The sequence below is a fragment of the Clytia hemisphaerica genome, unplaced genomic scaffold (assembly GCF_902728285.1).
Source record: "Clytia hemisphaerica strain Z4C2 unplaced genomic scaffold, Clytia hemisphaerica genome assembly, whole genome shotgun sequence".
Lineage (NCBI taxonomy): Eukaryota > Metazoa > Cnidaria > Hydrozoa > Leptothecata > Clytiidae > Clytia > Clytia hemisphaerica.
In genome coordinates, this window is record NW_027104612.1 from 477,794 (window position 1) to 503,555 (window position 25,762).

At 34.8% G+C, this 25,762-nt stretch overlaps 1 protein-coding gene and 1 long non-coding RNA gene across 2 annotated transcripts; one reads left to right on the plus strand and one right to left on the minus strand.

Moving 5' to 3' along the window:
* Positions 1–7,739: 7,739 nt before the first annotated feature.
* LOC136824287 (pre-mRNA-splicing factor SPF27-like) lies at positions 7,740–19,896 on the plus strand. The gene is made up of 8 exons (XM_067080452.1): positions 7,740–7,858; positions 17,480–17,572; positions 17,802–17,872; positions 18,036–18,137; positions 18,262–18,372; positions 18,680–18,722; positions 18,964–19,001; positions 19,519–19,896. The coding sequence occupies exons 1-8, from the start codon at positions 7,766–7,768 to the stop codon at positions 19,610–19,612; spliced, it is 645 nt and encodes a 214-aa protein (XP_066936553.1). The 5' UTR covers positions 7,740–7,765; the 3' UTR covers positions 19,613–19,896.
* On the minus strand, positions 9,174–10,167 carry LOC136824288 (uncharacterized). The gene is made up of 3 exons (XR_010849117.1): positions 10,158–10,167; positions 9,726–9,760; positions 9,174–9,334 (listed from the first exon to the last, which is right to left on the minus strand). It is a non-coding gene; the product is annotated as an uncharacterized lncRNA (long non-coding RNA).
* Positions 19,897–25,762: the final 5,866 nt, after the last annotated feature.

The following is a 25,762-nucleotide window of genomic DNA, read 5'->3' on the forward strand; positions in this document are numbered from 1 at the left end:
AATGACCAAATGACTGAACATGAAGGGTACTAGGATGTAGTTTCCAACCTGATGTGTAACCTAATTGTTTTTCGCTAATTTTTGCAAAAAAACGCAAAAACTGATTATGAAGTCATAATCGATGACGTCATAAAAACTAGAAATTGAATTTCTTAAAGGTTGTTTATCCAATCGTCTTCAAACTTTCACTAAAGATGTATCTCACTAAAGTCATTCATTTGAAAAAATTTTTTTTTCGAAATTTTGATTACGTCAGCAAAAAGTAAAATTTTTCTTTTTTTCCTAATTTCTGCTGACGTCATGAAAATTAAGAAAAATCTTTTTGTTCAAAATGATCGACTTTAGTGAGATACATCTTTGGTGAAAGTTTGAAGACAATTGAATAAACCATTCTTGAGAAATTCGATTTTTAGTTTTATGACGTCATCAATTATGACGTCATCATAGTACCCTTCGTGTTCAGTCCTGTGGTTGGTCATTTGCTGTTGACTAATGCAATCTAAAAATTATAGTAATTTTCAGTTTTTCAGACATGCCATAACTTACCCGAGAGGGCAGTTTCATAGACAGTAACGTTGTTTTAAAAATCACAAAAATGTACCAATTTATTATGTGATAATCCAATAGAACTAAACTAGAAATATAAAATATGACAACAGCAAATTTCCAGCTATTAGTTTTTGAACATTTCCCAAGACAGCTTGGGAAATACCATGTGTTTCTATTTCAAGAAATGTTGCGGAAGTCATTGATGACGCAAGAAATCAACTAAACAAATCAATAAAAAGATATCAAAGGCGGTCATTGAAAAATTGTACTGTCCGCATCACCTGCCTGCATCATATTTTGCGCTGATTTTCCAATGCAGAGAAGCGGGAAAAAATCTGGAAAAAAGAAATTGTGCTATTATTTTATCCAATCAAAAAATTGATGCACTATTGTTTAAAAAGAAGTATCCAATCAAATAAAGGTGAAGCGCTTTCATCCAATCTCAGAAAGGATTCTTTGAAAAAATAAGGCTTGCATCAAATTCCTGCTTTTGTTTGAGAACTAAAAATAAGAAAAATTCAACCCTTAGAATCAATGATTGAAACAAATAAAGTTTATTATATGACTACTTTTTATTCAAGGCGCCCAAAAGCCATATTAGCGCCAAAAATCATCATACACGACTATCTCATCGGTTGAAATTTAAAAAAGACTTTCCAAAGGAGCAAATTACGGAAGCAACTGAGAAGAAAAGACTACCTTCATTATTTGTATCAAAAGCAAAACACACGATTGTTCCCTAACCTGATAGCAGCTGTGGAGTTTTCTTAACGCAACACGCTGAAGCTCTAAAGATTGCTAAAAACTAACATCTGAGGAAAATGGCCTATCTCTACGGAAAATTTGAGTTAACTTTTTGTCTCGTGCCGAAAAATTAAAAACTAAAATGGTGCTCCATGAAAAGTGCATTTTATAAATAGGAATTTTAAAATTCTGTCCCACAATGCTTTGCAAGTGGAAAGGTTTCAAAATTGGAGGCGGAAGGTGAAAATGGATGTTTGTTATTGTTTTAAAACTCAAGTTTTTTGGTCTTTATACTTTATAAACTTCATATAAGTATTCAGTAATGGTTGTATTCATTTTCTATAGCTTCAGTTTTCTTCTACGGACAATATAAAGATGTTTGTTTAAGATTTTCTCTCTTTTTAAGTGATATTGTGTATGATGTTTTTATACTTTGTTTTCTCTTGTGTGATCAGTTTAAAGCAAAAAAGATTCTTTTTTGAGCATATTCATCCATTAAAGAACCTTGTTTGTGAAGTACAATAATGTTTTGCATGCTTCTTTTCCAAAAAAGTTCTGAATTTGCTTTTAAGAGAACTTGACATATCTCTCGACCCAAAAGTTGTCAGCCATGACACCCTTCCCTGTCGACATTGCACTCGGACCTGTTCCTCTTAAATAAAATTCTATGCGGTCCGCGTACAGGGGCGGGACCATATTCTTCAGATTGTATATTTTCGCCCACGTCTTTAGAGCTTCAGCGTACTGGGCCAGAAAATACACAATCTGTTATCAGGTTATTCTTCCCAAGCTGCAAGATAGCGGGTGAAAAGTTTAAAAAATAGTCCAGTCAGGAAATGGCTTTGCTGAAAATATTCAGTGGAATTGAATTGAATTGAACTTTTTTTGTATTAGCATCTGAATGCAGTTTATAATTTGGCGTAAGCTTTGCATTTTTTCCAGAAGACTTGAAAAACAGCTAAAGCGGCAATCACAAAATTCTTCGTTTCGCGGCGCCCGACCGACTCTCGAAAATTGAGTAAAATTGAGTCGGCGAGTCGGTAAATTTGTCGGAATTTTTCTGTCAATGACCTTTCCTTCGTTCCAACCTGATGTGTAACCTAATTGTTTTTCGCTAATTTTTGCAAAAAAACGCAAAAACTGATTATGAAGTCATAATCGATGACGTCATAAAAACTAGAAATTGAATTTCTTAAAGGTTGTTTATCCAATGGTCTTCAAACTTTCACTAAAGATGTATCTCACTAAAGTCATTCATTTGAAAAAATTTTTTTTTCGAAATTTTGATTACGTCAGCAAAAAGTAAAATTTTTCTTTTTTTCCTAATTTCTGCTGACGTCATGAAAATTAAGAAAAATCTTTTTGTTCAAAATGATCGACTTTAGTGAGATACATCTTTGGTGAAAGTTTGAAGACAATTGAATAAACCATTCTTGAGAAATTCGATTTTTAGTTTTTATGACGTCATCAATTATGACGTCATCATAGTACCCTTCGTGTTCAGTCCTGTGGTTGGTCATTTGCTGTTGACTAATGCAATCTAAAAATTATAGTAATTTTCAGTTTTTCAGACATGCCATAACTTACCCGAGAGGGCAGTTTCATAGACAGTAACGTTGTTTTAAAAATCACAAAAATGTACCAATTTATTATGTGATAATCCAATAGAACTAAACTAGAAATATAAATATGACAACAGCAAATTTCCAGCTATTAGTTTTTGAACATTTCCAAGACAGCTTGGGAAATACCATGTGTTTCTATTTCAAGAAATGTTGCGGAAGTCATTGATGACGCAAGAAATCAACTAAACAAATCAATAAAAAGATATCAAAGGCGGTCATTGAAAATTGTACTGTCCGCATCACCTGCCTGCATCATATTTTGCGCTGATTTTCCAATGCAGAGAAGCGGGAAAAAATCTGGAAAAAAGAAATTGTGCTATTATTTTATCCAATCAAAAAATTGATGCACTATTGTTTAAAAAGAAGTATCCAATCAAATAAAGGTGAAGCGCTTTCATCCAATCTCAGAAAGGATTCTTTGAAAAAATAAGGCTTGCATCAAATTCCTGCTTTTGTTTGAGAACTAAAAATAAGAAAAATTCAACCCTTAGAATCAATGATTGAAACAAATAAAGTTTATTATATGACTACTTTTTATTCAAGGCGCCCAAAAGCCATATTAGCGCCAAAAATCATCATACACGACTATCTCATCGGTTGAAATTTAAAAAAGACTTTCCAAAGGAGCAAATTACGGAAGCAACTGAGAAGAAAAGACTACCTTCATTATTTGTATCAAAAGCAAAACACACGATTGTTCCCTAACCTGATAGCAGCTGTGGAGTTTTCTTAACGCAACACGCTGAAGCTCTAAAGATTGCTAAAAACTAACATCTGAGGAAAATGGCCTATCTCTACGGAAAATTTGAGTTAACTTTTGTCTCGTGCCGAAAATTAAAAACTAAAATGGTGCTCCATGAAAAGTGCATTTTATAAATAGGAATTTTAAAATTCTGTCCCACAATGCTTTGCAAGTGGAAAGGTTTCAAAATTGGAGGCGGAAGGTGAAAATGGATGTTTGTTATTGTTTTAAAACTCAAGTTTTTTGGTCTTTATACTTTATAAACTTCATATAAGTATTCAGTAATGGTTGTATTCATTTTCTATAGCTTCAGTTTTCTTCTACGGACAATATAAAGATGTTTGTTTAAGATTTTTCTCTCTTTTTAAGTGATATTTGTGTATGATGTTTTTATACTTTGTTTTCTCTTGTGTGATCAGTTTAAAGCAAAAAAGATTCTTTTTTGAGCATATTCATCCATTAAAGAACCTTGTTTGTGAAGTACAATAATGTTTTGCATGCTTCTTTTCCAAAAAAGTTCTGAATTTGCTTTTAAGAGAACTTGACATGACATATCAGCCATGACACCCTTCCCTGTCGACATTGCACTCGGACCTGTTCCTCTTAAATAAAATTCTATGCGGTCCGCGTACAGGGGCGGGACCATATTCTTCAGATTGTATATTTTCGCCCACGTCTTTAGAGCTTCAGCGTACTGGGCCAGAAAATACACAATCTGTTATCAGGTTATTCTTCCCAAGCTGCAAGATAGCGGGTGAAAAGTTTAAAAAATAGTCCAGTCAGGAAATGGCTTTGCTGAAAATATTCAGTGGAATTGAATTGAATTGAACTTTTTTTGTATTAGCATCTGAATGCAGTTTATAATTTGGCGTAAGCTTTGCATTTTTTCCAGAAGACTTGAAAAACAGCTAAAGCGGCAATCACAAAATTCTTCGTTTCGCGGCGCCCGACCGACTCTCGAAAATTGAGTAAAATTGAGTCGGCAAGTCGGTAAATTTGTCGGAATTTTTCTGTCAATGACCTTTCCTTCGTTCCAACCTGATGTGTAACCTAATTGTTTTTCGCTAATTTTTGCAAAAAAACGCAAAAACTGATTATGAAGTCATAATCGATGACGTCATAAAAACTAGAAATTGAATTTCTTAAAGGTTGTTTATCCAATCGTCTTCAAACTTTCACTAAAGATGTATCTCACTAAAGTCATTCATTTGAAAAAATTTTTTTTTCGAAATTTTGATTACGTCAGCAAAAAGTAAAATTTTTCTTTTTTTCCTAATTTCTGCTGACGTCATGAAAATTAAGAAAAATCTTTTTGTTCAAAATGATCGACTTTAGTGAGATACATCTTTGGTGAAAGTTTGAAGACAATTGAATAAACCATTCTTGAGAAATTCGATTTTTAGTTTTTATGACGTCATCAATTATGACGTCATCATAGTACCCTTCGTGTTCAGTCCTGTGGTTGGTCATTTGCTGTTGACTAATGCAATCTAAAAATTATAGTAATTTTCAGTTTTTCAGACATGCCATAACTTACCCGAGAGGGCAGTTTCATAGACAGTAACGTTGTTTTAAAAATCACAAAAATGTACCAATTTATTATGTGATAATCCAATAGAACTAAACTAGAAATATAAAATATGACAACAGCAAATTTCCAGCTATTAGTTTTTGAACATTTCCCAAGACAGCTTGGGAAATACCATGTGTTTCTATTTCAAGAAATGTTGCGGAAGTCATTGATGACGCAAGAAATCAACTAAACAAATCAATAAAAAGATATCAAAGGCGGTCATTGAAAAATTGTACTGTCCGCATCACCTGCCTGCATCATATTTTGCGCTGATTTTCCAATGCAGAGAAGCGGGAAAAAATCTGGAAAAAAGAAATTGTGCTATTATTTTATCCAATCAAAAAATTGATGCACTATTGTTTAAAAAGAAGTATCCAATCAAATAAAGGTGAAGCGCTTTCATCCATCTCAGAAAGGATTCTTTGAAAAATAAGGCTTGCATCAAATTCCTGCTTTTGTTTGAGAACTAAAATAAGAAAAATTCAACCCTTAGAATCAATGATTGAAACAAATAAAGTTTATTATATGACTACTTTTTATTCAAGGCGCCCAAAAGCCATATTAGCGCCAAAAATCATCATACACGACTATCTCATCGGTTGAAATTTAAAAAGACTTTCCAAAGGAGCAAATTACGGAAGCAACTGAGAAGAAAAGACTACCTTCATTATTTGTATCAAAAGCAAAACACACGATTGTTCCCTAACCTGATAGCAGCTGTGGAGTTTTCTTAACGCAACACGCTGAAGCTCTAAAGATTGCTAAAAACTAACATCTGAGGAAAATGGCCTATCTCTACGGAAAATTTGAGTTAACTTTTTGTCTCGTGCCGAAAAATTAAAAACTAAAATGGTGCTCCATGAAAAGTGCATTTTATAAATAGGAATTTTAAAATTCTGTCCCACAATGCTTTGCAAGTGGAAAGGTTTCAAAATTGGAGGCGGAAGGTGAAAATGGATGTTTGTTATTGTTTTAAAACTCAAGTTTTTTGGTCTTTATACTTTATAAACTTCATATAAGTATTCAGTAATGGTTGTATTCATTTTCTATAGCTTCAGTTTTCTTCTACGGACAATATAAAGATGTTTGTTTAAGATTTTTCTCTCTTTTTAAGTGATATTTGTGTATGATGTTTTTATACTTTGTTTTCTCTTGTGTGATCAGTTTAAAGCAAAAAAGATTCTTTTTTGAGCATATTCATCCATTAAAGAACCTTGTTTGTGAAGTACAATAATGTTTTGCATGCTTCTTTTCCAAAAAAGTTCTGAATTTGCTTTTAAGAGAACTTGACATATCTCTCGACCCAAAAGTTGTCAGCCATGACACCCTTCCCTGTCGACATTGCACTCGGACCTGTTCCTCTTAAATAAAATTCTATGCGGTCCGCGTACAGGGGCGGGACCATATTCTTCAGATTGTATATTTTCGCCCACGTCTTTAGAGCTTCAGCGTACTGGGCCAGAAAATACACAATCTGTTATCAGGTTATTCTTCCCAAGCTGCAAGATAGCGGGTGAAAAGTTTAAAAAATAGTCCAGTCAGGAAATGGCTTTGCTGAAAATATTCAGTGGAATTGAATTGAATTGAACTTTTTTTGTATTAGCATCTGAATGCAGTTTATAATTGTTGTGATGCTGGATTTTTTGATTAATTCAACATATTATTTTTGTGAACATAGCAAAAAAGGCCAAAAAGAAAAAGGTCTAAAAGTGTCTAAAAAAAACAGAAAAAGGAAAAAATATGAATACAAAGCCAAGAAAATCAAGAAAATATACTCACCTCCCTCTACTAACTGCCTTAACCACCTCTAAAAGCAAATATTATTGAAGATGGAAAAAGTCCAATCCCCTGCAAATCTTTCCTTTTTGTGTTGTCCAAAGCAAGTGAAGTGTTGGCTGGAAGTTTTTCTAGATTATTGACATCGATTGCGGAAGTTTTTTGGGTTGTTTTGATGGAAAAGGATAATTACAAGGTCTCAAAAGAAGGTTGTCTATTGCTCATTCCGACATTTTAAATTTTCCGGGGGTTTTGTTGTTTGGAATTGATTAACTAACAGTTAGGTAGGGTCAGGGTTGCTAGTAACGGCTTGTCACTGTGCCGGGTGCATACTCGGCGCCTTGGGCCCCGCAGGGTTGCTAGTAACGGCTCGAATTTCAGTCAGGTTATAAGTCGATGTCGGAATGAGCAGTAGACAACCTTCTTTTGAGACCTTGTAATTATCCTCTCCCTGTTTTGATCTGATCACTTTCGTTTTCTTAGTACAAAATCGTGACCATCATAAAAGAAAACAAATATTCCAAAAGTTTTACAAATATTTTCAAAAATACATATGAAATTTTTTTTAAACGGCACAATAAATAATACAGATGTTTAAAAAGTTAAGAATATACTTTCAAGACAAGTTAATATATTACATTGTTTGATCTGCATTTTACATATAATATCAATAATTCCAGGAATTCAGCTCGGCTTCAAAAGCGGGAGATTGGGTATCCACTTTCGTTTTCAGTCATTTGAAAATCTTATTTCAAAATGGCGTCGCAAGCGCACATGAGCCATGAAGTTGTCCCTGATGCTCTTCCATACATTGACCAAGGATACGACGAAGCATCTGTCCACACCATGGTAAGTATGTTAGAACTAGGTCACAGTTTGCTTCAGAGCAAACTGGTGCGACCGCTGTTTTACAGAGCAATTAACACTTTCTTCAGCAGTCAGTCAACAGAACAACATCCATCACAAATCATGTATGATACTTCTTAAAAAATGAAAAACAGCACATGTAAAATGCAATAACTAACAATGTCGAAAATAATTGCAGAGGACCGAGAGAAGTTATAATTCAAAATTACTCGTACATCTAAAAACAAAGACTACCCCTCTGAAATCAAAAACGCTTGCATCCTAGCTAACACGCTGAACTTTCTAAGCCACCGTACCATCCACCCATACCTCTCTGGGCCACCACCGTACACGCGGGATATCTCTTAGATATTTGCGTGGTTATCTCCCTAATATTCAGCCACCAAAAATGAAAATTGAAGATGGTAACTTAAGCTGCACGATTTATTTCACTTTCGATTTCAACTTTCAACCTCCCAGACTCCGTAAAACAAAAACACGACGGTAAAAAACCGCCTTCAGGCGGTCGACTATATTCATTTTTGTTCTAGAGGGCGATCAAGGTAAATTGTACTGTACTGTTTTACAAACAGCCAGACGGTGTCAATCGAACAACTTCAAATAAAAATCGCAATCAAACCAATCGAACGCAATCAAATAATTGTGATTCCATTGTGGAACGTTGTTGATTATCAATCAGTTAGTACAAGTACATCGATTTGTGAAGTGTCTTTACGTCATATAGAACAATAGAAAATAGCAAAAGAACAAAGGAATTACCCATACCCACCATTTCGCAACCATGGGGAATCGCGATTTTACGCAAATGGGAATCCTCATATCGAATAAAGCATCTTCTGAAAATTTCATTCTTCCCCATAAATGCGAAAATGAAAAACGAAGAAGCTTTCGTTTTCTAATTGTCTTTTTAATCTGCCACAAAGTGTTATAAAATTCCTTATAAAAAGACACGTTCTCCTACTAAAGGTTTAAAAAATGACGTAGAAACAAGAAACTGTAAAAATAACCGTAATTAATCAGCGGTCGTTAAAACCAAACTAAAGGAATCGCGTCAGCAGTAAGAATTCCCATATGACGGTTTTAGAAAGTTTTCAATGAAATTATTTCTGAATGACTGAGAATTTCACTTCACAAAAGGATAAGTTATTCGGGACGAACTGAAAGGTGTGGCTAAAAGCGTATAGGGATACGGTGGAGAAAATTAAAGAAAAATTAAAAACACGGGGAAAGCAAAGAAGAACATCTATTTTCTTTAAATCCCAACAATAAAAAATAGAGGCGCACTTAACAGTGATGGTAGTGTTACCCTAATTGTAATTTATCGAAAGTGTACGTAAGGTAAAAAAGCTAAAAGAATAAAAGTTTATCCGGCTAAAAAATATAAAAGCCATGGATCATTTTACAACTATAAATATCTTTGTCTTCTTTTCGTTTTTCTTCTAGCGCCGGACCAGATTTCTAGATAGAGATAAATACAATATATAGAGTCCCTCTAAAAGCACCCCGTGCTCATCACAGTACAGCCCCACTGGAAAATTAACTTTGATTTAATCTTCATTTGAAATTCAATAGATTTATATCCCCATTGGGATTTCGATAGAAATTTGTCCCGAATCCCCACTTCCACCGGGGGCTGTGAGACAGGGTGCTCAAAAGTACATATAGCGTAGAAAAAAACTATGACGTATAGCGAATAGGCTACATGGTGTGGTATAAAATTGAATGGGGATTAAACCGATTTCTGGTTTTGATGGCAGCAACTTTGACAGTCTCAAAGTATAGTGGAATTTCGTCCGGATCTCGTCTGATCACGAAACTAATTGAATTTGAAAGAAGATATGACTCTTACCCCCAGTGAAGATGACATGCTCATGTCCAATCAATCTGGTACGAATGCATTAAAGGAAAAAAAATTAGAAAAAGATTTTGGTTTCCAAAATTAATTCTCGCTAAAATTAATCAAAATCTTTGAAATCAACTCCTCTGAACCCGGCTGTATTTCCCCACAATATATCGCAACTAAAAAGTAATGCTTTTACACCGTATATCTAACTGTACAATCGAACGTTACATTACATGAACGTTGTGGACGTTTATGTTTATGTCAGCTGAGGTGTTGCAGGGGGGAAACAACGGGATGGTGCCTGTCCTTAAAAAACGCCTTTTCGCTACTTATTCATTTAAGATTACACTCAAATGCATTTAGTCGATTTAGTATTCTCAAAGGTATTTCAATATGACACTTTTTACGAGGAAGATGTTTATCGATTACAAAACTTACGTCACAACCAGTTTTAATGACTTGCTCTCATTCGTTTGGTTTCTGTAATAAAAAGAAAGTCGGTATTGTGAACTTTTAACATGCTTTAAATGGAGGTATTTGTACTAACTGTCAATCGAACGGCCTATTTATGGGTACTATTGGATTGCGTTAGAGTAAGGTTGGATTGGTTTGATTGATACCGTGAAGTCGGGTATATAACTTGCATCAGTGGAGGGTAACTTCCATAGTGACTCCAGAAGTCAGGCAACTTTCATTACGTCAAACCAAATGTTTCATTTTTCCGTGAACTTTGAACCCTTCGAACTTTTTTTCTATGTATGCTAAAGCGTTCCAGTTTTAACTAAAAGAAAGCCAGTGATCTTAACTTTCCAGCGGTATATAACACTGTGGACTCGGGCTAGATGGCAAATTGGCTGGTAAAGTGCCGAATGTTTTTGCAACATTTTCAAAATTGTTTTCCGACGGGAGAAAAAAAAGTTGTAACTATCGTTATTTCATTTATTAATATTTTTAATTAATTAATATTAATTAATATATCGATGAACAAATGTTTCTGGAAATGGAGGAAAATGTAGTTGAAGGCTCTGAAACTTTGTATGTTTATCAGAAAAAGGGTGAGGAATTCAAAAATCACAATCGCTAATTTTAGTTCTTTGATTTTCATGTAGTTTTTTTCACTTTTTTGCTTCTTTAGCATGGGAATGTCCCAAAAAAAAGTTTATATTTCTGCCAAATGGATTTTCTTTTCATTTGGGGAAGGAGAAACTTATATATTCTTTACTTACCTTAAGTGGATTAAATTTTGCGTGGATTAATTTTCGCGGTTTTCGCAATTTTTGGCCGTTTTCGCGAAATTTGGTCCACGCGAAATATTTAAAATCTAAAAATTGGCCAAAACCTCTAGGAAAATGAAAGAAATCGGGTGAAAAAGAGGCTGATTCGCGAAATTTTGTCCACGCGAAATTTTTAGATTCTTGATTCGCGAAAAAAAGTCCACGCAAAAATTTATCCACTTAAGGTATAACTTTTTGTTCCTCCATTTCCAGAGGCCCCTTGAAAATGGGTCCTATCACCTTTTTTGACTCATTCCAACCTTTTCCAAGCTAATTTTCTTCAAAAACAAAAACAAAACAATGCAATGTCTTCTTTTTTCAAAAAAAGATATATCTTTCGTTATTTTCATAAATATACTAAATATTTTACAAATATTTTTATAATTAATAATATTCTAACACCATCAAAGAATTCTCCCTCCAAATTTCAGGTCTCTAGCTGCACTAGAAAAAGAGATATGCAAAATTAAAGAAGCCTGGCTGGGAAATATCTTTTTTTTCTTTTTTGATACATTTTTCGAATTTTTCCAAGCTATTTTCCTAACCTTTTTTTTGACATTTTTAGTCAATTTTTTGACTCTAAAATTTGAATATCTTTACAACTACTTATCCTCTGGAGGCCTATGACCCCTCATTTTCTTTCTTTTTCAAAGCTCAACAAGATAGATAGGTTTTGAAGAAAAAAAATTAAAATTTGAAAAATCTTCTGGAGTTGCTAACTTGCATAGCCAGTCTAAACTTAAACTCTTATATCAGGATTAGAAACTAGGCTAGTCTTACCTCTTTTATTTTTTCCTTTACAACAATACAATGCAGACAAGTTGACACAACATGTGTTCATGTACATTGACAAGTAATCCCGGAGAGAAGTTTTTATAGAAATCTGCAACAAAAACGAAAGTGGTCTCTTCTACTGATTGCTTCCCAGCGCTCCTTCGCAGCTGTTTATCAAATTTCCACCAATGAGGTTGCCGCATTTCAAACGGCCTTTCTTTTTGGCGCCCGTGGCCTTTCAGTGCTTTGCACAACGGGCGGCTGTAAAATCCCACCCTTCATATATATTTGTTTCAATTCGTGATCCGTGGCTTAGGTTTTTTCTCATCTTCAATTTACTGAAGAAAGTGGGAATTTGATGCGAGAGTTAGATTGTCAACAAAGTGTTGTAAAAAAAAAATCATTGAATAAAAGAAAAACTTAAAATCTTAGATATTTTCATTTTGAAGAATAGGTGCAAAAAAGTAGAAACATAGAAAAGTTTTATTTTTCATTGCATTTAATCGAAATGGGGGATTTGGAAAATTTTCTATGTTTTGTTTTTTGCACAAACCCCAAGTAACTATGGGCAAGCACCCCGTTGCTAAGATGTTGGGTTGAAATCGAAAATGAAACCACTCAAAACGAAAGTAAAATCAGCCCGTACTCGAAATCCCGTAATCTTGATATACAAGTTTATATTCTATATATATTCTAAGTCTATACTGACTGACCAATCAAAGCAGCAAAATTTCAAAACAAAGGAACTATGCAGCTTTGCTCGCAGCTCTACTCTAGCAATTTTTGTTTTGATTCAACTTTGTATTTTAATGACCAGACAGGTCTTTCATTTGAGGGCTTTGCATGTTTGCCTCCACTGATCAAGTTACCTGATCTCACGGTAGTTGACTATGTTCGATTGGTTCGATTGATTGGCAATTACATTTGATTTCGTTTGATTACGATCAAGTTTGATGAGTTTGATTCCGATTAAATTAAATTTTTTTAGCGTGGATGGCCAAGCGCCTAAGTACCGCATAAAAGCAAATAAAATCTAATACAATTGAATTGAACGTAATAAAACATAATTGAATACAATCTAACGTAATCTAAGCAATCGAACGGCAAATCCTGGGTAATATTCAATTGCGTTGGAATTATTCGATTGTGTTCAATTGCGTGCAATTGATTCAGCGTGCAATTCGTTTGCTCGATTGAGACTGTTTGGAAACAGGATAGATTATCTTGCAGATAGTGGAAATACCTCCATTTTAAAGCATGTTCAAAGTTCACAGTCGTTATTTCTTTTTATTATGGAAACCAAACAAGTGAGAACAAGTTAATAAAACTAAAAGTCAGCACTCCGTGGTTGTGACATAGTATACTTACTTCAGTATACTTCAGTTTGATTTGATGATATTCATCTGTCCAGCTCGTTGAGCCCAACACGTATAATCTGATCGAAAAGAGCATTTGATTCAGCCAATCTTGTTTGTCGCGACGTAGTGTGAGGTTCGTCGGGTATAGAGCACAGATATTTATCGATGGATTTATCGATATTTATCGATAGGTTTTAATTGATCTTCCCAGTTTCTTGTTTCTACGTTATTTTTAAACCTCTTAGTAGGAGAATGTGCCATTCAATAAGGAATTTATAACACTTCATGGCAGATTAAAAAGACAATTAGAAAACAAAAGTTTCTTCATTTTTCAATTTTATGGGAAAGAATGAAATTTTCAGAAGATACTTTATTCGATGTGAGGATTCCATTTCCGTAAAATTGCGATCCACCCATGGTTGCTAAATGGTAGCCTTGGTAATTCCTTTTTGTTCTTTTGCTATTTTCTATTGTGTGACGTAAAGACGCTTTGCAAATCGAATTTTACTTCCAACACTAACTGTCTTGTCTCTAGGAAACTGCTTCATTGTTAAAAGATAAATCAATATCATGACATTATCCTCTAAAAAACTTCTGCTGGAGTAATTAGTTATTCTGTGGCGTTCCAGTTGTTCGTTTGTAAAAAATTGTTTGGTTTTCGTCACCCGACCGACCCTAATTTTTCATCAGTAAGTACCATGTGTTTCCATTTCATAAAATTACGGGAAAGTTATATCAATGATGCAAGAAATCAACAAAAGAAACCAACAAAAAAAGATCAAAGGCAGCCATCAAAAAAAATTGTTCTGTTCGCGTCACCCGCCTGCATCATATTTTTCGCTGATTTTCCGATGCGGAGAAGCGGAAAAAATCCGGTAAAAAGAAATTTTGCTTTTAACATATAGCTTTTCGTCTAACTTTTATTTGCAGAACAAACGAACACACAAACAAATGAAATAACACTGACAAATTCCAAATCCCCTATTGCGATTGAACCATTAAAAAATAAACTTTTCAATGTTTCAATTTTTTTGCACCAATTCTTCAAAATGAAAATAATTAAGATTTAAAGTTCTTCTTTTATTCACAGATTTTTAACGGCACTTCGTTGACAATTTAACTCTCACATCAAATTCCCCCTTTCTTCAGTAAATTGAAGACGAGAAAAAACCTAAGCCTTAGGATCACGGATTGAAACCAGGGATCGAATTAACGATTTGAAATTGAGTCAGACTTTTTGGCGAACGAAGGAAAGCTAAATAAGTCCGCCGCAGCCTATACCAATATACGATGCATTTTCTACTTTAAAGGATAATCTGTAAGCAAAGTAACAGTTGTATTTATTTGCTGAAAGATTCAAAATACTTGTTTAAACTAATCATTTTTCAAAGAAGAGGAGATATGTTGCATCGTGATTTTGCAGATTTTTTGAATTTTTGCTTTGTGCATTTACAAAAATGTATCGGGAACTGCAAAATGTGATATGTTAATTTGATCCTTGGAGGCTTGAGGCTTTGAGGCTTGGATAGTGGTAGTATTGGAGCATTTGTTTTGAACTATTTCCATCAATGATTTACCATTGACTTTGTTGTAGATTTTTTATTTGGATTGGTTTCGCTAGTTTTGGGTTCAGTTGTTAAACTTTTTCTTTTGGAAAGGTGGGTTTTGTCCTTGATCAACAGCTCTGTATTGTTTTTTCATGTCTGTCACCTTAAGACTTTAGGGTAGGCTGGAGACCTCATAAATAGTCGGATTCAGCTGAAATTTCGCACATGTTCCTTTGGTGAATATCTGGGGGTGGGTTTTTCATTCTTTCAAAGTTTAGATTTTTAGGGGCGTGGTCACAAGTTTTAGCCTGAAATGAAAACAAGGCTAAAAACTTTGGGGCAGGTTGGAGACTACAAAAATGGTCAGATTCGACTGAAATTTTGCACTCTTGTTCCTTGGGTGAATATCTTGGGGTAATTTTTTTCATTTTTTCAAAATTTTTATTTAAAGGGTGTGGTCACAAGGTCTACCCAAAACGAGGCTAAAACTTTTCTTTTATCAAAAATTTTATTTTTCATTTTTTTAATTTTTTTTATTTTACAATTGGGCCTATGAGTAATTTAAATGATACTGAAGTTGAGCCAGTGCGGTTTATCACGTTTGACAGTGTATTATAGACACTAGAAAAGCAACTGACTGATATTTGCTGATCCACCATTAAATGATTTTTCGTAGCGTTGGGCTGTTCTATTTTACCTAAGAACCCCTGGAAATTATGTTTGTTGAAGCAGATTCCCCATTAATTTATCATTTAGGGTAGACAAACTTAATGTGGTGTCCATGGGACCTTGAAAACCTTGAAGTTGAAGCAACCAACCTTGAACACCTTGAAAAATGAATATATTTTTAATAAAGGACTTGAAAATCTTGAAAAAGCATGATTTTAATAGCAAAAGTCTTGTTTTGACTTATTTGAGTTATTACTGATGCGGGCGAAAGTTCCCAAAATTTTCTTGCTCGCTTTGCTCGCAATCATCTCTTTCAAGCAAAAAAGCTGCCAAACATCTTTCATACACCTCATTCAAGAGTGAAATTCTGTCATTTTTTATATCAATTTGAGCCCTAAAAACCTTGAAAAATATCCTATAAATGGCCAAAAAACTTTAAAAACCTTGAAAACCTTGAAATGTTGAAAAAAATTCCGCAGACACCCTGCTTATTAATATATCCCCTTGGAGAAAAAGAGTTTTTCCTGAGAGCCCTGGAAGTTTTCCAATGAGTCTTTGAAATTTCTAAAAATGTTGTCTCGTTATAATAAGCTTTTGTTTGATTTTATTTGTCTAATGATGCTTTTCTCACGCCAGAGTTCATAAGTGTATCCGCTTGGTATTCTAGCATTTTTGTTTCAAATTTTTGACCAGTAAAAGTCCAAATAGAAAAAGATAGAGAACTTTTTAAAGTAAGAGTATTAATTATTTTTCAAAATCAGTTTCTTTCGAGGCTCCATGACAGCTGTCCTTTGCGGACAAAGCCTGTACAATGATTGTTTTCTCGAACAATAGATAGACAATGCTTCGCTCTCCACCGTTTTACTTGATGTTTATCTAGAGTCTCTATAATAAGTCTATGACATGATGTAAAAACAATGTTTTTGATAGTAGGCGTAGTAGTGTAGTGGTTACCAGTCTTGGCAACCTCCTGTTGGAGTTCTAATCCCACTCGGTGCTGTGATTTACTTGACAAGTGAATGTACCTTCGCCCGGGTAAACCCATGCCATGTGAGGGGAATGCTCTGATACAAGAGTGTGGGAAGATATGCCTGGCTTTGTGTTGTGGTTGCTATACTTGTCAGTTTCGACCTTGCGAGTCGTTCGAGTATAGTTACTATACACCAGCTGCTCGATGTGTTGCGAGTACGAGTTGGCCGAATCAGGTAAGCGCAGTGATTTCCCTATCCTAGGATATTGAAAGCTGTCCTGGATAGAGCCCTTTCTGTTCATCGGAAGGTTCATCTCTCTCTCTTCTCGGAATACCATGATCGAAAAATGAGATGAAACCGTACCTTTAAATTCAACAGTAAATTATTAAACTTGATCATCATTTTTATTATTTTAAGTATATGAGGTGTTTTCTAAAGCTTCTACTGAAAATATTGATCTAGAGTAAGCAAAAGGTTTCTTCTTAAGTTTGGTTTAGCTAGAATCTTAGAATGTATGAATCTGTTGTCTATGTTCCAAATAACTGAATTTTAGGCATCTCAATAGAGCACATGTCTGCTTACGAGTTCAATGTCTTTTGTATCAGTTTGTATATGGTTATAAACACTGATCTCTAGCTACTTGACTGGATTGAGCTACCCGTGTATAGGAAACGTGTCTAGGTCTACCATAGATTTATAAATGCCTGAAGAGCTAGATATCGTGCTTTTGCTGAAAAGTGTGCCGAGGTTAGGTAGGAAATCCTACCTAAGTCACGTGACATTACAATAGAATTTCAGCGCTTGACCAATCAGAAGCTTCGCGGGTTTTTGAAAACAATAGCAGCAATATTTTTTGCGATATTGCTTGGAAGAGCTTGAAGCACTCCATCTAGCCCTTCGGGCTATATAAATCTATGGTCTAGGTTTAGAGCTGATTAGTACACCATCTTGTTTTCGATTCTGGTCGTCAACAGAGCGATTCGAATGTTTTGAAGTTCAAACGTTCGAAAATGCAAAGTAGAATAGAAAACAACAAGGACTTGTTGACTTCAAAACTGGACACGCTTCCAGGGGAAATCTGTGAGCAGTTAGCCTTATCTAGTGTGTAAAAGAATATGATATCTGTGGTTATAAACCCTATATGTATTTCTTTAAATATTCATTTAGGTAAATGAATTGATTGAGGAGGAGACAAAACGGTATCGACCGACCAAAAATTATTTAGAATTCATGCCACCTGCCAATTATTCTCAATTTGAGGTAAGATGTTTTTTATTTAGCACCTCATTTTTTCTTCTTTCTCGTATCTATTAAGGCATTGTTCTGCAAACTATGTGTGTTTTTACCAAGGTCCACAAACCGGACGGATATAGCACGACGTGTTTTTTTTACTTATTAAATCTGTCTATCAGTGGTAGGTAACTGGCAGACCTTAACATTGTTTTCCTGTTGGCTTTAATTTGTGACATTAAACTGACATTTTCTCTAGACTAAATTAATGAAGACAGAATTTGAGAGGATTTCAAATCGCCAACCAATGGAACTCTTGAGCATGAAGAGGTTTGTTTTTGCTTTTTATTTCTTTCAAATTGTTTAACTTAAAACTTATTTAAAAAACTACTCAATTTTTTAATGTAGCTTTTTGGTTGGTTTGGCTATCTGGTTGGATAAAAAGCTTATGTTTGTAATGTGATACAATAGCAAACTCGTGATTGTTTTTTAGATATGAATTACCACAACCACCAGCCAATCAAAAGAATGATATCTCTGCATGGACAGATTGTCTGAAAAATTCCATGGCTCAACTCCAGCATCAATCGGAAAGGTATATTTTCTTATTTGATGGTCTTATCATCATATTCTGAGATATATGGTATTTACCTTCTTCATTTTACTCAGAAAAACCGATCGAGTCTATATTTTTTTCTACATCGGGTACCTTTTTGTAGAGTTGCCAACTTGGATTTACTTTCGCAATATGGAACAGACAGTTGGCGATCACACTGTGAAATTCTTCAAAGAATGTTCGAGGCACAACAAAGGAAACATGCTGAAATTAAGTAAGGAATCTATTCTCTTTCTTTTTTGGTCTCGTTATAGCTTCTTTTCCCCTCGTTTGAGTAATTTGATAATTTTGAATAATTCGGCTAAAAGACTGCTACTAATTGACATAATATATTTCTTTGCAATCACTGCATTTCCCAGAAAACTTGATAAACTATCTGGAATTGTCTCTCTACAACTCGAATGTTTCTACTTCTTCCAGTCTCTATGACTCGAGTTTTCCATAACTCAAATTTGGATTCCCCGGGCTTGTTTAATTTATATAAATTGTAATTTGTAAAGAATGCGACACTCACTTTTTAGGAGACGAATCCAAGAAATCAACTGGGAACGAAAATCAGATCAGGTATGTAGCTCTGCTGACGTTTTGCATGTTTTGATAAAGTTTACAGTTATTTAACAGACTTGATCAACAATAGGTCTCCACAGATGATTTGTTTTGGGGAATAAGGGATAGTCCCGTTCGTTAATAACTCTTATCTTAAATTATGAAAGAAAAAACCCTTGCCAACTTTTTGCTGACTGATAAAAATCGTGGTTATATGAACGCCACCTGCAGTTAACTCACTGTGTTTGTTATTGTTTAGAAAAAAGCTGGCTCTGATCTCCAACATCTTGAAGAGAGGTATGTTATCCTTCAAAATGTTCCCTTTGACCTATCGTTCATAATTTACATCACTCCATTGACAATGTGGAGGGTGCTGCTCAATGTTAAAGTTCTGTTATCTGTTAAAAATGGGCGTTTTTTGTCTTATCAATTTGTGTAACTTAACCGACCTGAAATCCTGTTTTTTTTTATTTGAAGCCAAAATTTTGCTCTAAGCATTACATAATTGAGGTTTTTTGAGATTTAACCAATTATATTTCAAGTTCCCTAAGATCTAATGAAGGTTTATAATTGGATTGAAAATCAAAGCCTGTATTTTTCTCGCTGTTGGTTGATTAGTAGTATTAGCACTTCCTTCATTGCATTATTCAAGCAGATTCAAGACAAAATATCCTCATTTAGAAGGAATGTTCCAGACTTTCCATAGAATCAGAATCCACTCGACTTTTAAGAGAAAATCCCTAAATAATTATGTGGTGTTATGACGAAAAATATTGGTGATCTAAATATTGTGTTTTTTTTTCTCGCCTTTCAGCTGGATCGGTCTGGTCAGCAAAAATTATGAAATCGAACGAGCAATTGTTGAAACAGAAAAAGAGGTAGAAACTCTCAGACAAGAAGTGGCTTAAAAATCATCCATGGAGAGGAAAAATCTCACAGGTTGTATGTGAATACAAATTTCCTTTCCTTTTGGGTTGTTGTCATGGTGATGTGATCAGAGGAATTACCAAATACATTCATTTTATACGATAGATAGAGACTACATATTGGTGACCTTATGAAAGAGAGATATTGACCTGCAGGATGTTATGTCATCTCAATTACCATGTACCTCCTTTTATAAAAAAAAAGTCCCAATTTTTTATTTATTTAATCAATTTGTTTATACAAAGACTTTTTACAGCTTAAATTAGACGATTTTTGCTTTCTTTTTTTTGTGATGACAGTTTGTTTAAGTGACGTCATTTCTCGTCATTTTGACTTGTTGTGAGGTGTGCGGGGAAGTTATAAGTCAAACGAGATCTTGAGGAACCTTCCGAAAACATGTCTTGATATTGGCTGGACACCAATCTTTGTCGGTAGAAACTTTCTCTTGAACTGATATATTTTGCTAGTTTTTAGATTGAGAAGTATTTGATGTTGTCAGTAATATGGTCAGTAATGTAAGATGGTTTATTTTGTGATTTCAAAAATTGGAAATGGAACATTTTTTGTATTGAGTTTGGTTCCATTGAGCAAACTTGTATTGGATCCAAATTTTACGCGCCGTTCCTGTCCGATCAACTTTACTTCGTTGATTAAAATACTCTGGCATTTTTTACCTCACCCTGTTTAAAACGCTTTTCGCCATTTTTAACCCTGCTTTTCTAGAGTTTCCAGGACGATCAATTAAGCTCTCGTCTATCACTAACAGAAGCCGAAACTAACAAATGATTAATCTTAAAACAGTAGTAGTAATCTATATCGTTAATCTATTACACACAAAATATAATGCTTAAGCCCTCTCCTTAATCGGCTTGTTTTGTTGACAGTGTTCAGACTTTTCTCAGATCTTTATCGAACCTTCTGAAGTGGGCTTTAACACGTGGTCTACTAATTCTGGACAATTTAAATCCAAAAATGATAATCCGTAAAATCTTGCTTGGTAAAAATGGAATATAAACACTTCCGTTGAAGAGAAAGCCCTATAGAAGTTTCATTGATACCACTATTATTTTGATTTCGAAGTACTTTTGATAGATTTGACAGTTAAGTCTGAGAGGCGCTTCGGAATCGTTGAACGAGATTGTTTATATTCTTGACTTGTATAGCCCTCTTAGAAATTGTCAATGAGACACTGTTATGAATCAGTATTAAACATTGACTGGTTTCAAGAATCCTCCTGTCTTTTTGGAGTCTTCAAATAGGAGGAGATGACATCAAATTTAAGTTTCTTCCCACCATGAAAAAAAATCATTCGTTAGTCGAAAACCCTATGTGGAGGAACACTGATTTTTCTTAAATTGGTCACTTGAATGTGTTTACACTCTCTCCTACGTAAATGTTTGTTTTTGACATTATGAATGATGAATTTATGTCGAGCATTAATCTGTATTGAAGTATGGAAAGTTTTACGTCGAATTAACATCATCGCTCTTGAAGCCTGCCTCTTTTATCTTTTCTATCTTTACTCTTTCTCCTTTTTCTTAACGAAGAAATTGAATGACTGCAGTTTTGTTGAAGGGGCTTACTCTCGATTTTGTTCTTGAAAGTCTGTTTGTAAGGTAGGTTTGCACCAGCTTGGTTTCTTGCACGTTCAAATGATCTATGGAAAACTTTGTGCTGGTTTTTCTCTTTTCATTTTACGGCAAATGATTTGTCGTAATCATCTTACTTGTATTAAGATTTGTTCGCAAAATTGTCTTCTTTATTACCTAAACCGGAACTCGGACTGTTCTAAAACATCTAATGTGGAGTGCCCCTCATTCCTAATACGGTATCAATCCCTCTCATAGGCTCTCCTCATCGGTCGATTTAAAGTCAAGAGGTGCGATTTTCTAACAAGGTGACATCCCAAAACAAGGCGAGGGAAATCTAATACCTTTGTAATGGATAAAAAATGAGATGACCTTCAATTTGTTATTCATACGTGAACTTTTAACGGTTTCTGTCTGGTGGGAACAACCGTTCAAGTAAATATGCGAGGTTGATAGATATCGTTTGATCGTTGCTGGGTGTTCACTCTTCAGTCTTTGATGTGATATTTTTCAAATGTTTTTTAGATGTTGAAAAAGGTGTAGAGATTGACAGATAGATTGGTTATGCACTGTTATTTGATGATGTATTAGACAAGCACTCTGTTCTATATTCTGAAAGAGAAATACTGCCGCGTGGAAAGTCTATCCACGTTGCCCTTTATTTGATGAGTTCAATGTATCAATATTTGGATGACTTTGTTCAAATGTAGAGTGATTGGTTTTGTGAACGCCTGAACCATAGGCTGATTTTTGTTGCCTTGCAAGGTTACTGTAACTTGTTTATGCTTCATTCTTGTTATGAGCTTGGATAGTTAAAGGTGAATCAATCTTATTGGTTATTTCAACCAAACAAGCTTTTGAGAAGAGCTCCACAACTCAAATCTCTATGAATCAAAATTGACAACGTGTGAGCAGTGTTGTCCATCTAAAGTTTCTTTTTTTTCTAAGACCTGCTCCCCTAGAGTAGAAGCAGTTTTCACCTCGTTAACAAGTTTTCAGACACTCATTTTGACCAATGTTGAAATTTCTCCAAAAACAAAATCAGCTTTTACAAGGAAGGAAGCTTCGCGAATTTTTACGGAAAGGTTTGACGTTGTGAGAGTAAGCAAGCTACACTTTGATGACGTTTTGTTAGTTTTTCTCTATTTATGTTTTTTACATCTTCTTTCTTAATAACCAATAGGTCATAATTTTAAATTTAATTTTTGATTGACTGCGTGACTACGAAAGATGTGAGTTTTTAGGTGACATAATCCTGTTAAAGTCAAATCACCTCAGGAACTTGTTAACTTTATAACGAACAAGTGATTTTAAACATCAAAACAATTTACTGTGTGCAGCTCAGTAGTGTAGACAAGGGAGGCGCAAAATTTGTATAGGAGATCAGATTTTTATGACACAGTAATTATATTTTTATATTATGAATAGATAATTACAGTGTCATAAAAATCTGCTCTCTTACACAAATTTTGGGCCCCTCCTGTCTACGCTACTGCAGCTAAAGAAAACTTGTAACTGAGATGTACTGTATAGTAAAGTAACCTGTATGATTTATTTCTTGCAGTTTATTGGTAAGTGAAACTAAGCATTTTAGCGGATACAAGAATCTTTCTTTGGAAATTTTATTCTTTACGTTTCGTTTGCGTTATAGGAATATATTGTTTAATTCAGGACCAAGTGAAGGTCCCTTTTATTAGAAAAATTTCAAATTACTTCAATCCAATGAAAACGTAGATTGGATTCGATTATCAAGAGAGATAGTTTTTGTGTTCGAAGTTCTTTTTATTGGACTTGGACAAAAGCAATCAACATGAAAATGGCGCTTTCAATAGCGTTCTTTATAACCGCCTGCTACCAACTTGCTTGTGGTGCCAAAACTGCGAATTACGCATGCCCAGAAACAACGAGTGACGATGATTCAGTCGTTATTTTCGGATATGTAGTGGAGCATGACAATGTTACGGGCACGATACGTTTTCAAACGTTGGAAGTTTTGAAAGGCGGCAATTGGTCGGATATCGACCAATCAGAGATCGAGGGGCGATTAAGTGAGAGTTTCACTTCGAAATGTCACACGCCGCGGATGGACGAAGCGTTGGTTGTTCATTTGAACGATGAGAAAGTGATCAAAAGAATCGCATTCCCTAGTTCATCACAAGGTATGAAATTCTTTGTATTTCACAAACTGAGGGGATCAAAATAGGAACTAATTGGGGAAGAAGATATCTTTTTTCAAACATTTCCTCATTCAGTTACATTATAATTTTGTTGCCACATTTAATATCACCTTTTGCCTTTTAAAACAATTTTTGGTCGACGAAAGAAAGTCGTTTTTCATACTTCATTCGATTCATCCTAATCCACACGAGGCAAACATTTTATGAAAGAAAAACAGAACAATTAAAGATCAAGCTTAATGTTTCTTTTTCCATTTTCAGTATCAAGAACTACCCGTGTCCGGCGAAATATTTTCGGACTCGTTCCCATAAACCGAAAATGCACGAAAAGATGTTCGTTTGGTGGTTCCTGCGCCTTCCACCCTCTCACCGGGCGGCAGTATTGCTCATGCACCCACATATATTGCTCAAAAGAATACGGGCCAGTGTGTGGCAATGACCAATTCACTTACCCTAACGAATGTACCATGCAGCATAATTCGTGTTTCAAACAAAGACGTATCACGGTCGCTTATAGAGGGCGTTGTGGTAAGTAGGAATAATACACCTATTTCCTATTAGCGGATTCATGTAAAAAAGTCACGAAAAACGTCGAGAAAGTCTCTGATTGGCTGAAATATTGCATATACAAGCATATTTTTCAAAATGTCCAGTGTATGAGGTAATTTTTGCATGCCTCCGCCAATCAAAAGTTTGTTTACTCGACGTTTTTTCGTGACTTTTGCATGAATCTGCTAATAGGAAATATGTGTATTGCTTTTTCATCAGTTTGAGTATGAGAAGAATTTATTCTTCAAGACGGTCATAAGTCACAAGATTCGTCAACAAAGACCTTTATTTCAAAATACTTCTTCTATTTTACATGTCTGACGGACCCATGTTCCCTGCCTAATGATGCGAATCTTAGTATACCAAAACATTTAACTCTTTGATCGATCTCACAAGCTGTCCTTCAAAGAACCTTGATGATGGTGTTTTTAATTGCAAAGTATTTTATTCTTCCTTTTCGTAGACGTCAGAAATTGTAAAGATTTGAAAAAGAAGGGATACGCCAAGACAGACGGCCATTACTTTTTGCATCCAACGCCAAAATGTGACAAAGCCATCAAAGTGTATTGTTACGATATGGATTCACCAGAGCCTAAAGACTTTATCACTTTACCGAGTGGTCCTGAGCATAACATGGCGTACATTTACGAGAAACGAATGGATCTTAGCAAGAAGTTTGAATGCGAAGGACCAGTCGGTCCCATCGTTTACAGCAAATCTGGAAGAACTCACTTCTCTAAGGTAAGGGATTTTTTGGATTTTAGTATTTCTATTTAACCAATTTTCAGCTCTCTAAAACGTTTATAAGTGAACTATTATTAGGTGAACAAAACGCTGTTAAGAAGCTCATATTTACAGTCAACTCTCTTTAATTCGAATGTTTCTATAATTCGAACTAAAATCTAATTTGTATAAATTTTTTCGTCCCTTGAGAATCGAATTAGCTTACATAATATAGAGTCAACTGCATGATGAAATCGTTATATTAAGCCATGAAACTGCGGCTTCTATTCAATTTTGTTGTATATTTTAACGTTACTTTTTTCAAAACTTCAGGTAAGGATCAATCTTGCTACGATGACAATCATCCAGGACGATTACACATTTGCGACGAGCGATCGCCAAGGTTCGCCAGTACCTTTCGCAACAGGTGGTGACTGTTTCTCCGCTAAACAAGACGCCAAGTGCAGAAAAGGTTAGAAAGTTTGGATAACAAAAGCGGTCGGTTTTTAGGAAGTATTGTCGAAAAATTGATACTTTTTCTATTCAGAGGGGGGGGGTATCTTCTGATTCTATTTTACACAATAGAAATACACAATTCGTGAAGCGCGGACCTCCATGGCTCGACATAACGATTTCAAGTGGGCTGCTTTTGCTTGAATTTATGATTTTACGGTCGGACAAGGAACAATTTAGGTAGGAGAATGTAATGTCCGATGTTCGACCGATTATTTTAAGCCGTGCGTTTTCAAGTATTGTTGCCATTTTGATATCGTTAAAGATGATAAATTTGTTGTGCTTTTGCTTTAAAATTTATAACTTTTTGGTAAATGTGTAAATTTTGCTCGAAGTAATTCTATTATGCAAATAATGCCCGCAATGGCTCTTGAAAAGTTTATTATTACTTAACATCTAAGATAACATATACAGTTGAACTCATCTAATTCGAATTCTCAAGGGACCGAGAATTTTGTTCGAATTACATGAGTTTTTTATGAAAAAGTCTTTCCCACGTTTACTTTTGAGCTTGATGGACATTAGCGACCGCTTGATTGGACATACCATCCTCCAAGTCACAGAGAGCTCCATATTTCGT

Coding starts and splice junctions, on each gene's coding strand:
- LOC136824287 (XM_067080452.1), top strand. CDS start 7,766: ATGGCGTCGCAAGCGCACATGAGCCATGAAGTTGTCCCTGATGCTCTT. Junction 17,873..18,035: donor GAACTCTTGAGCATGAAGAG/GTTTGTTTTTGC, acceptor ATTGTTTTTTAG/ATATGAATTACCACAACCAC. Junction 18,373..18,679: donor AGGAAACATGCTGAAATTAA/GTAAGGAATCTA, acceptor CTCACTTTTTAG/GAGACGAATCCAAGAAATCA.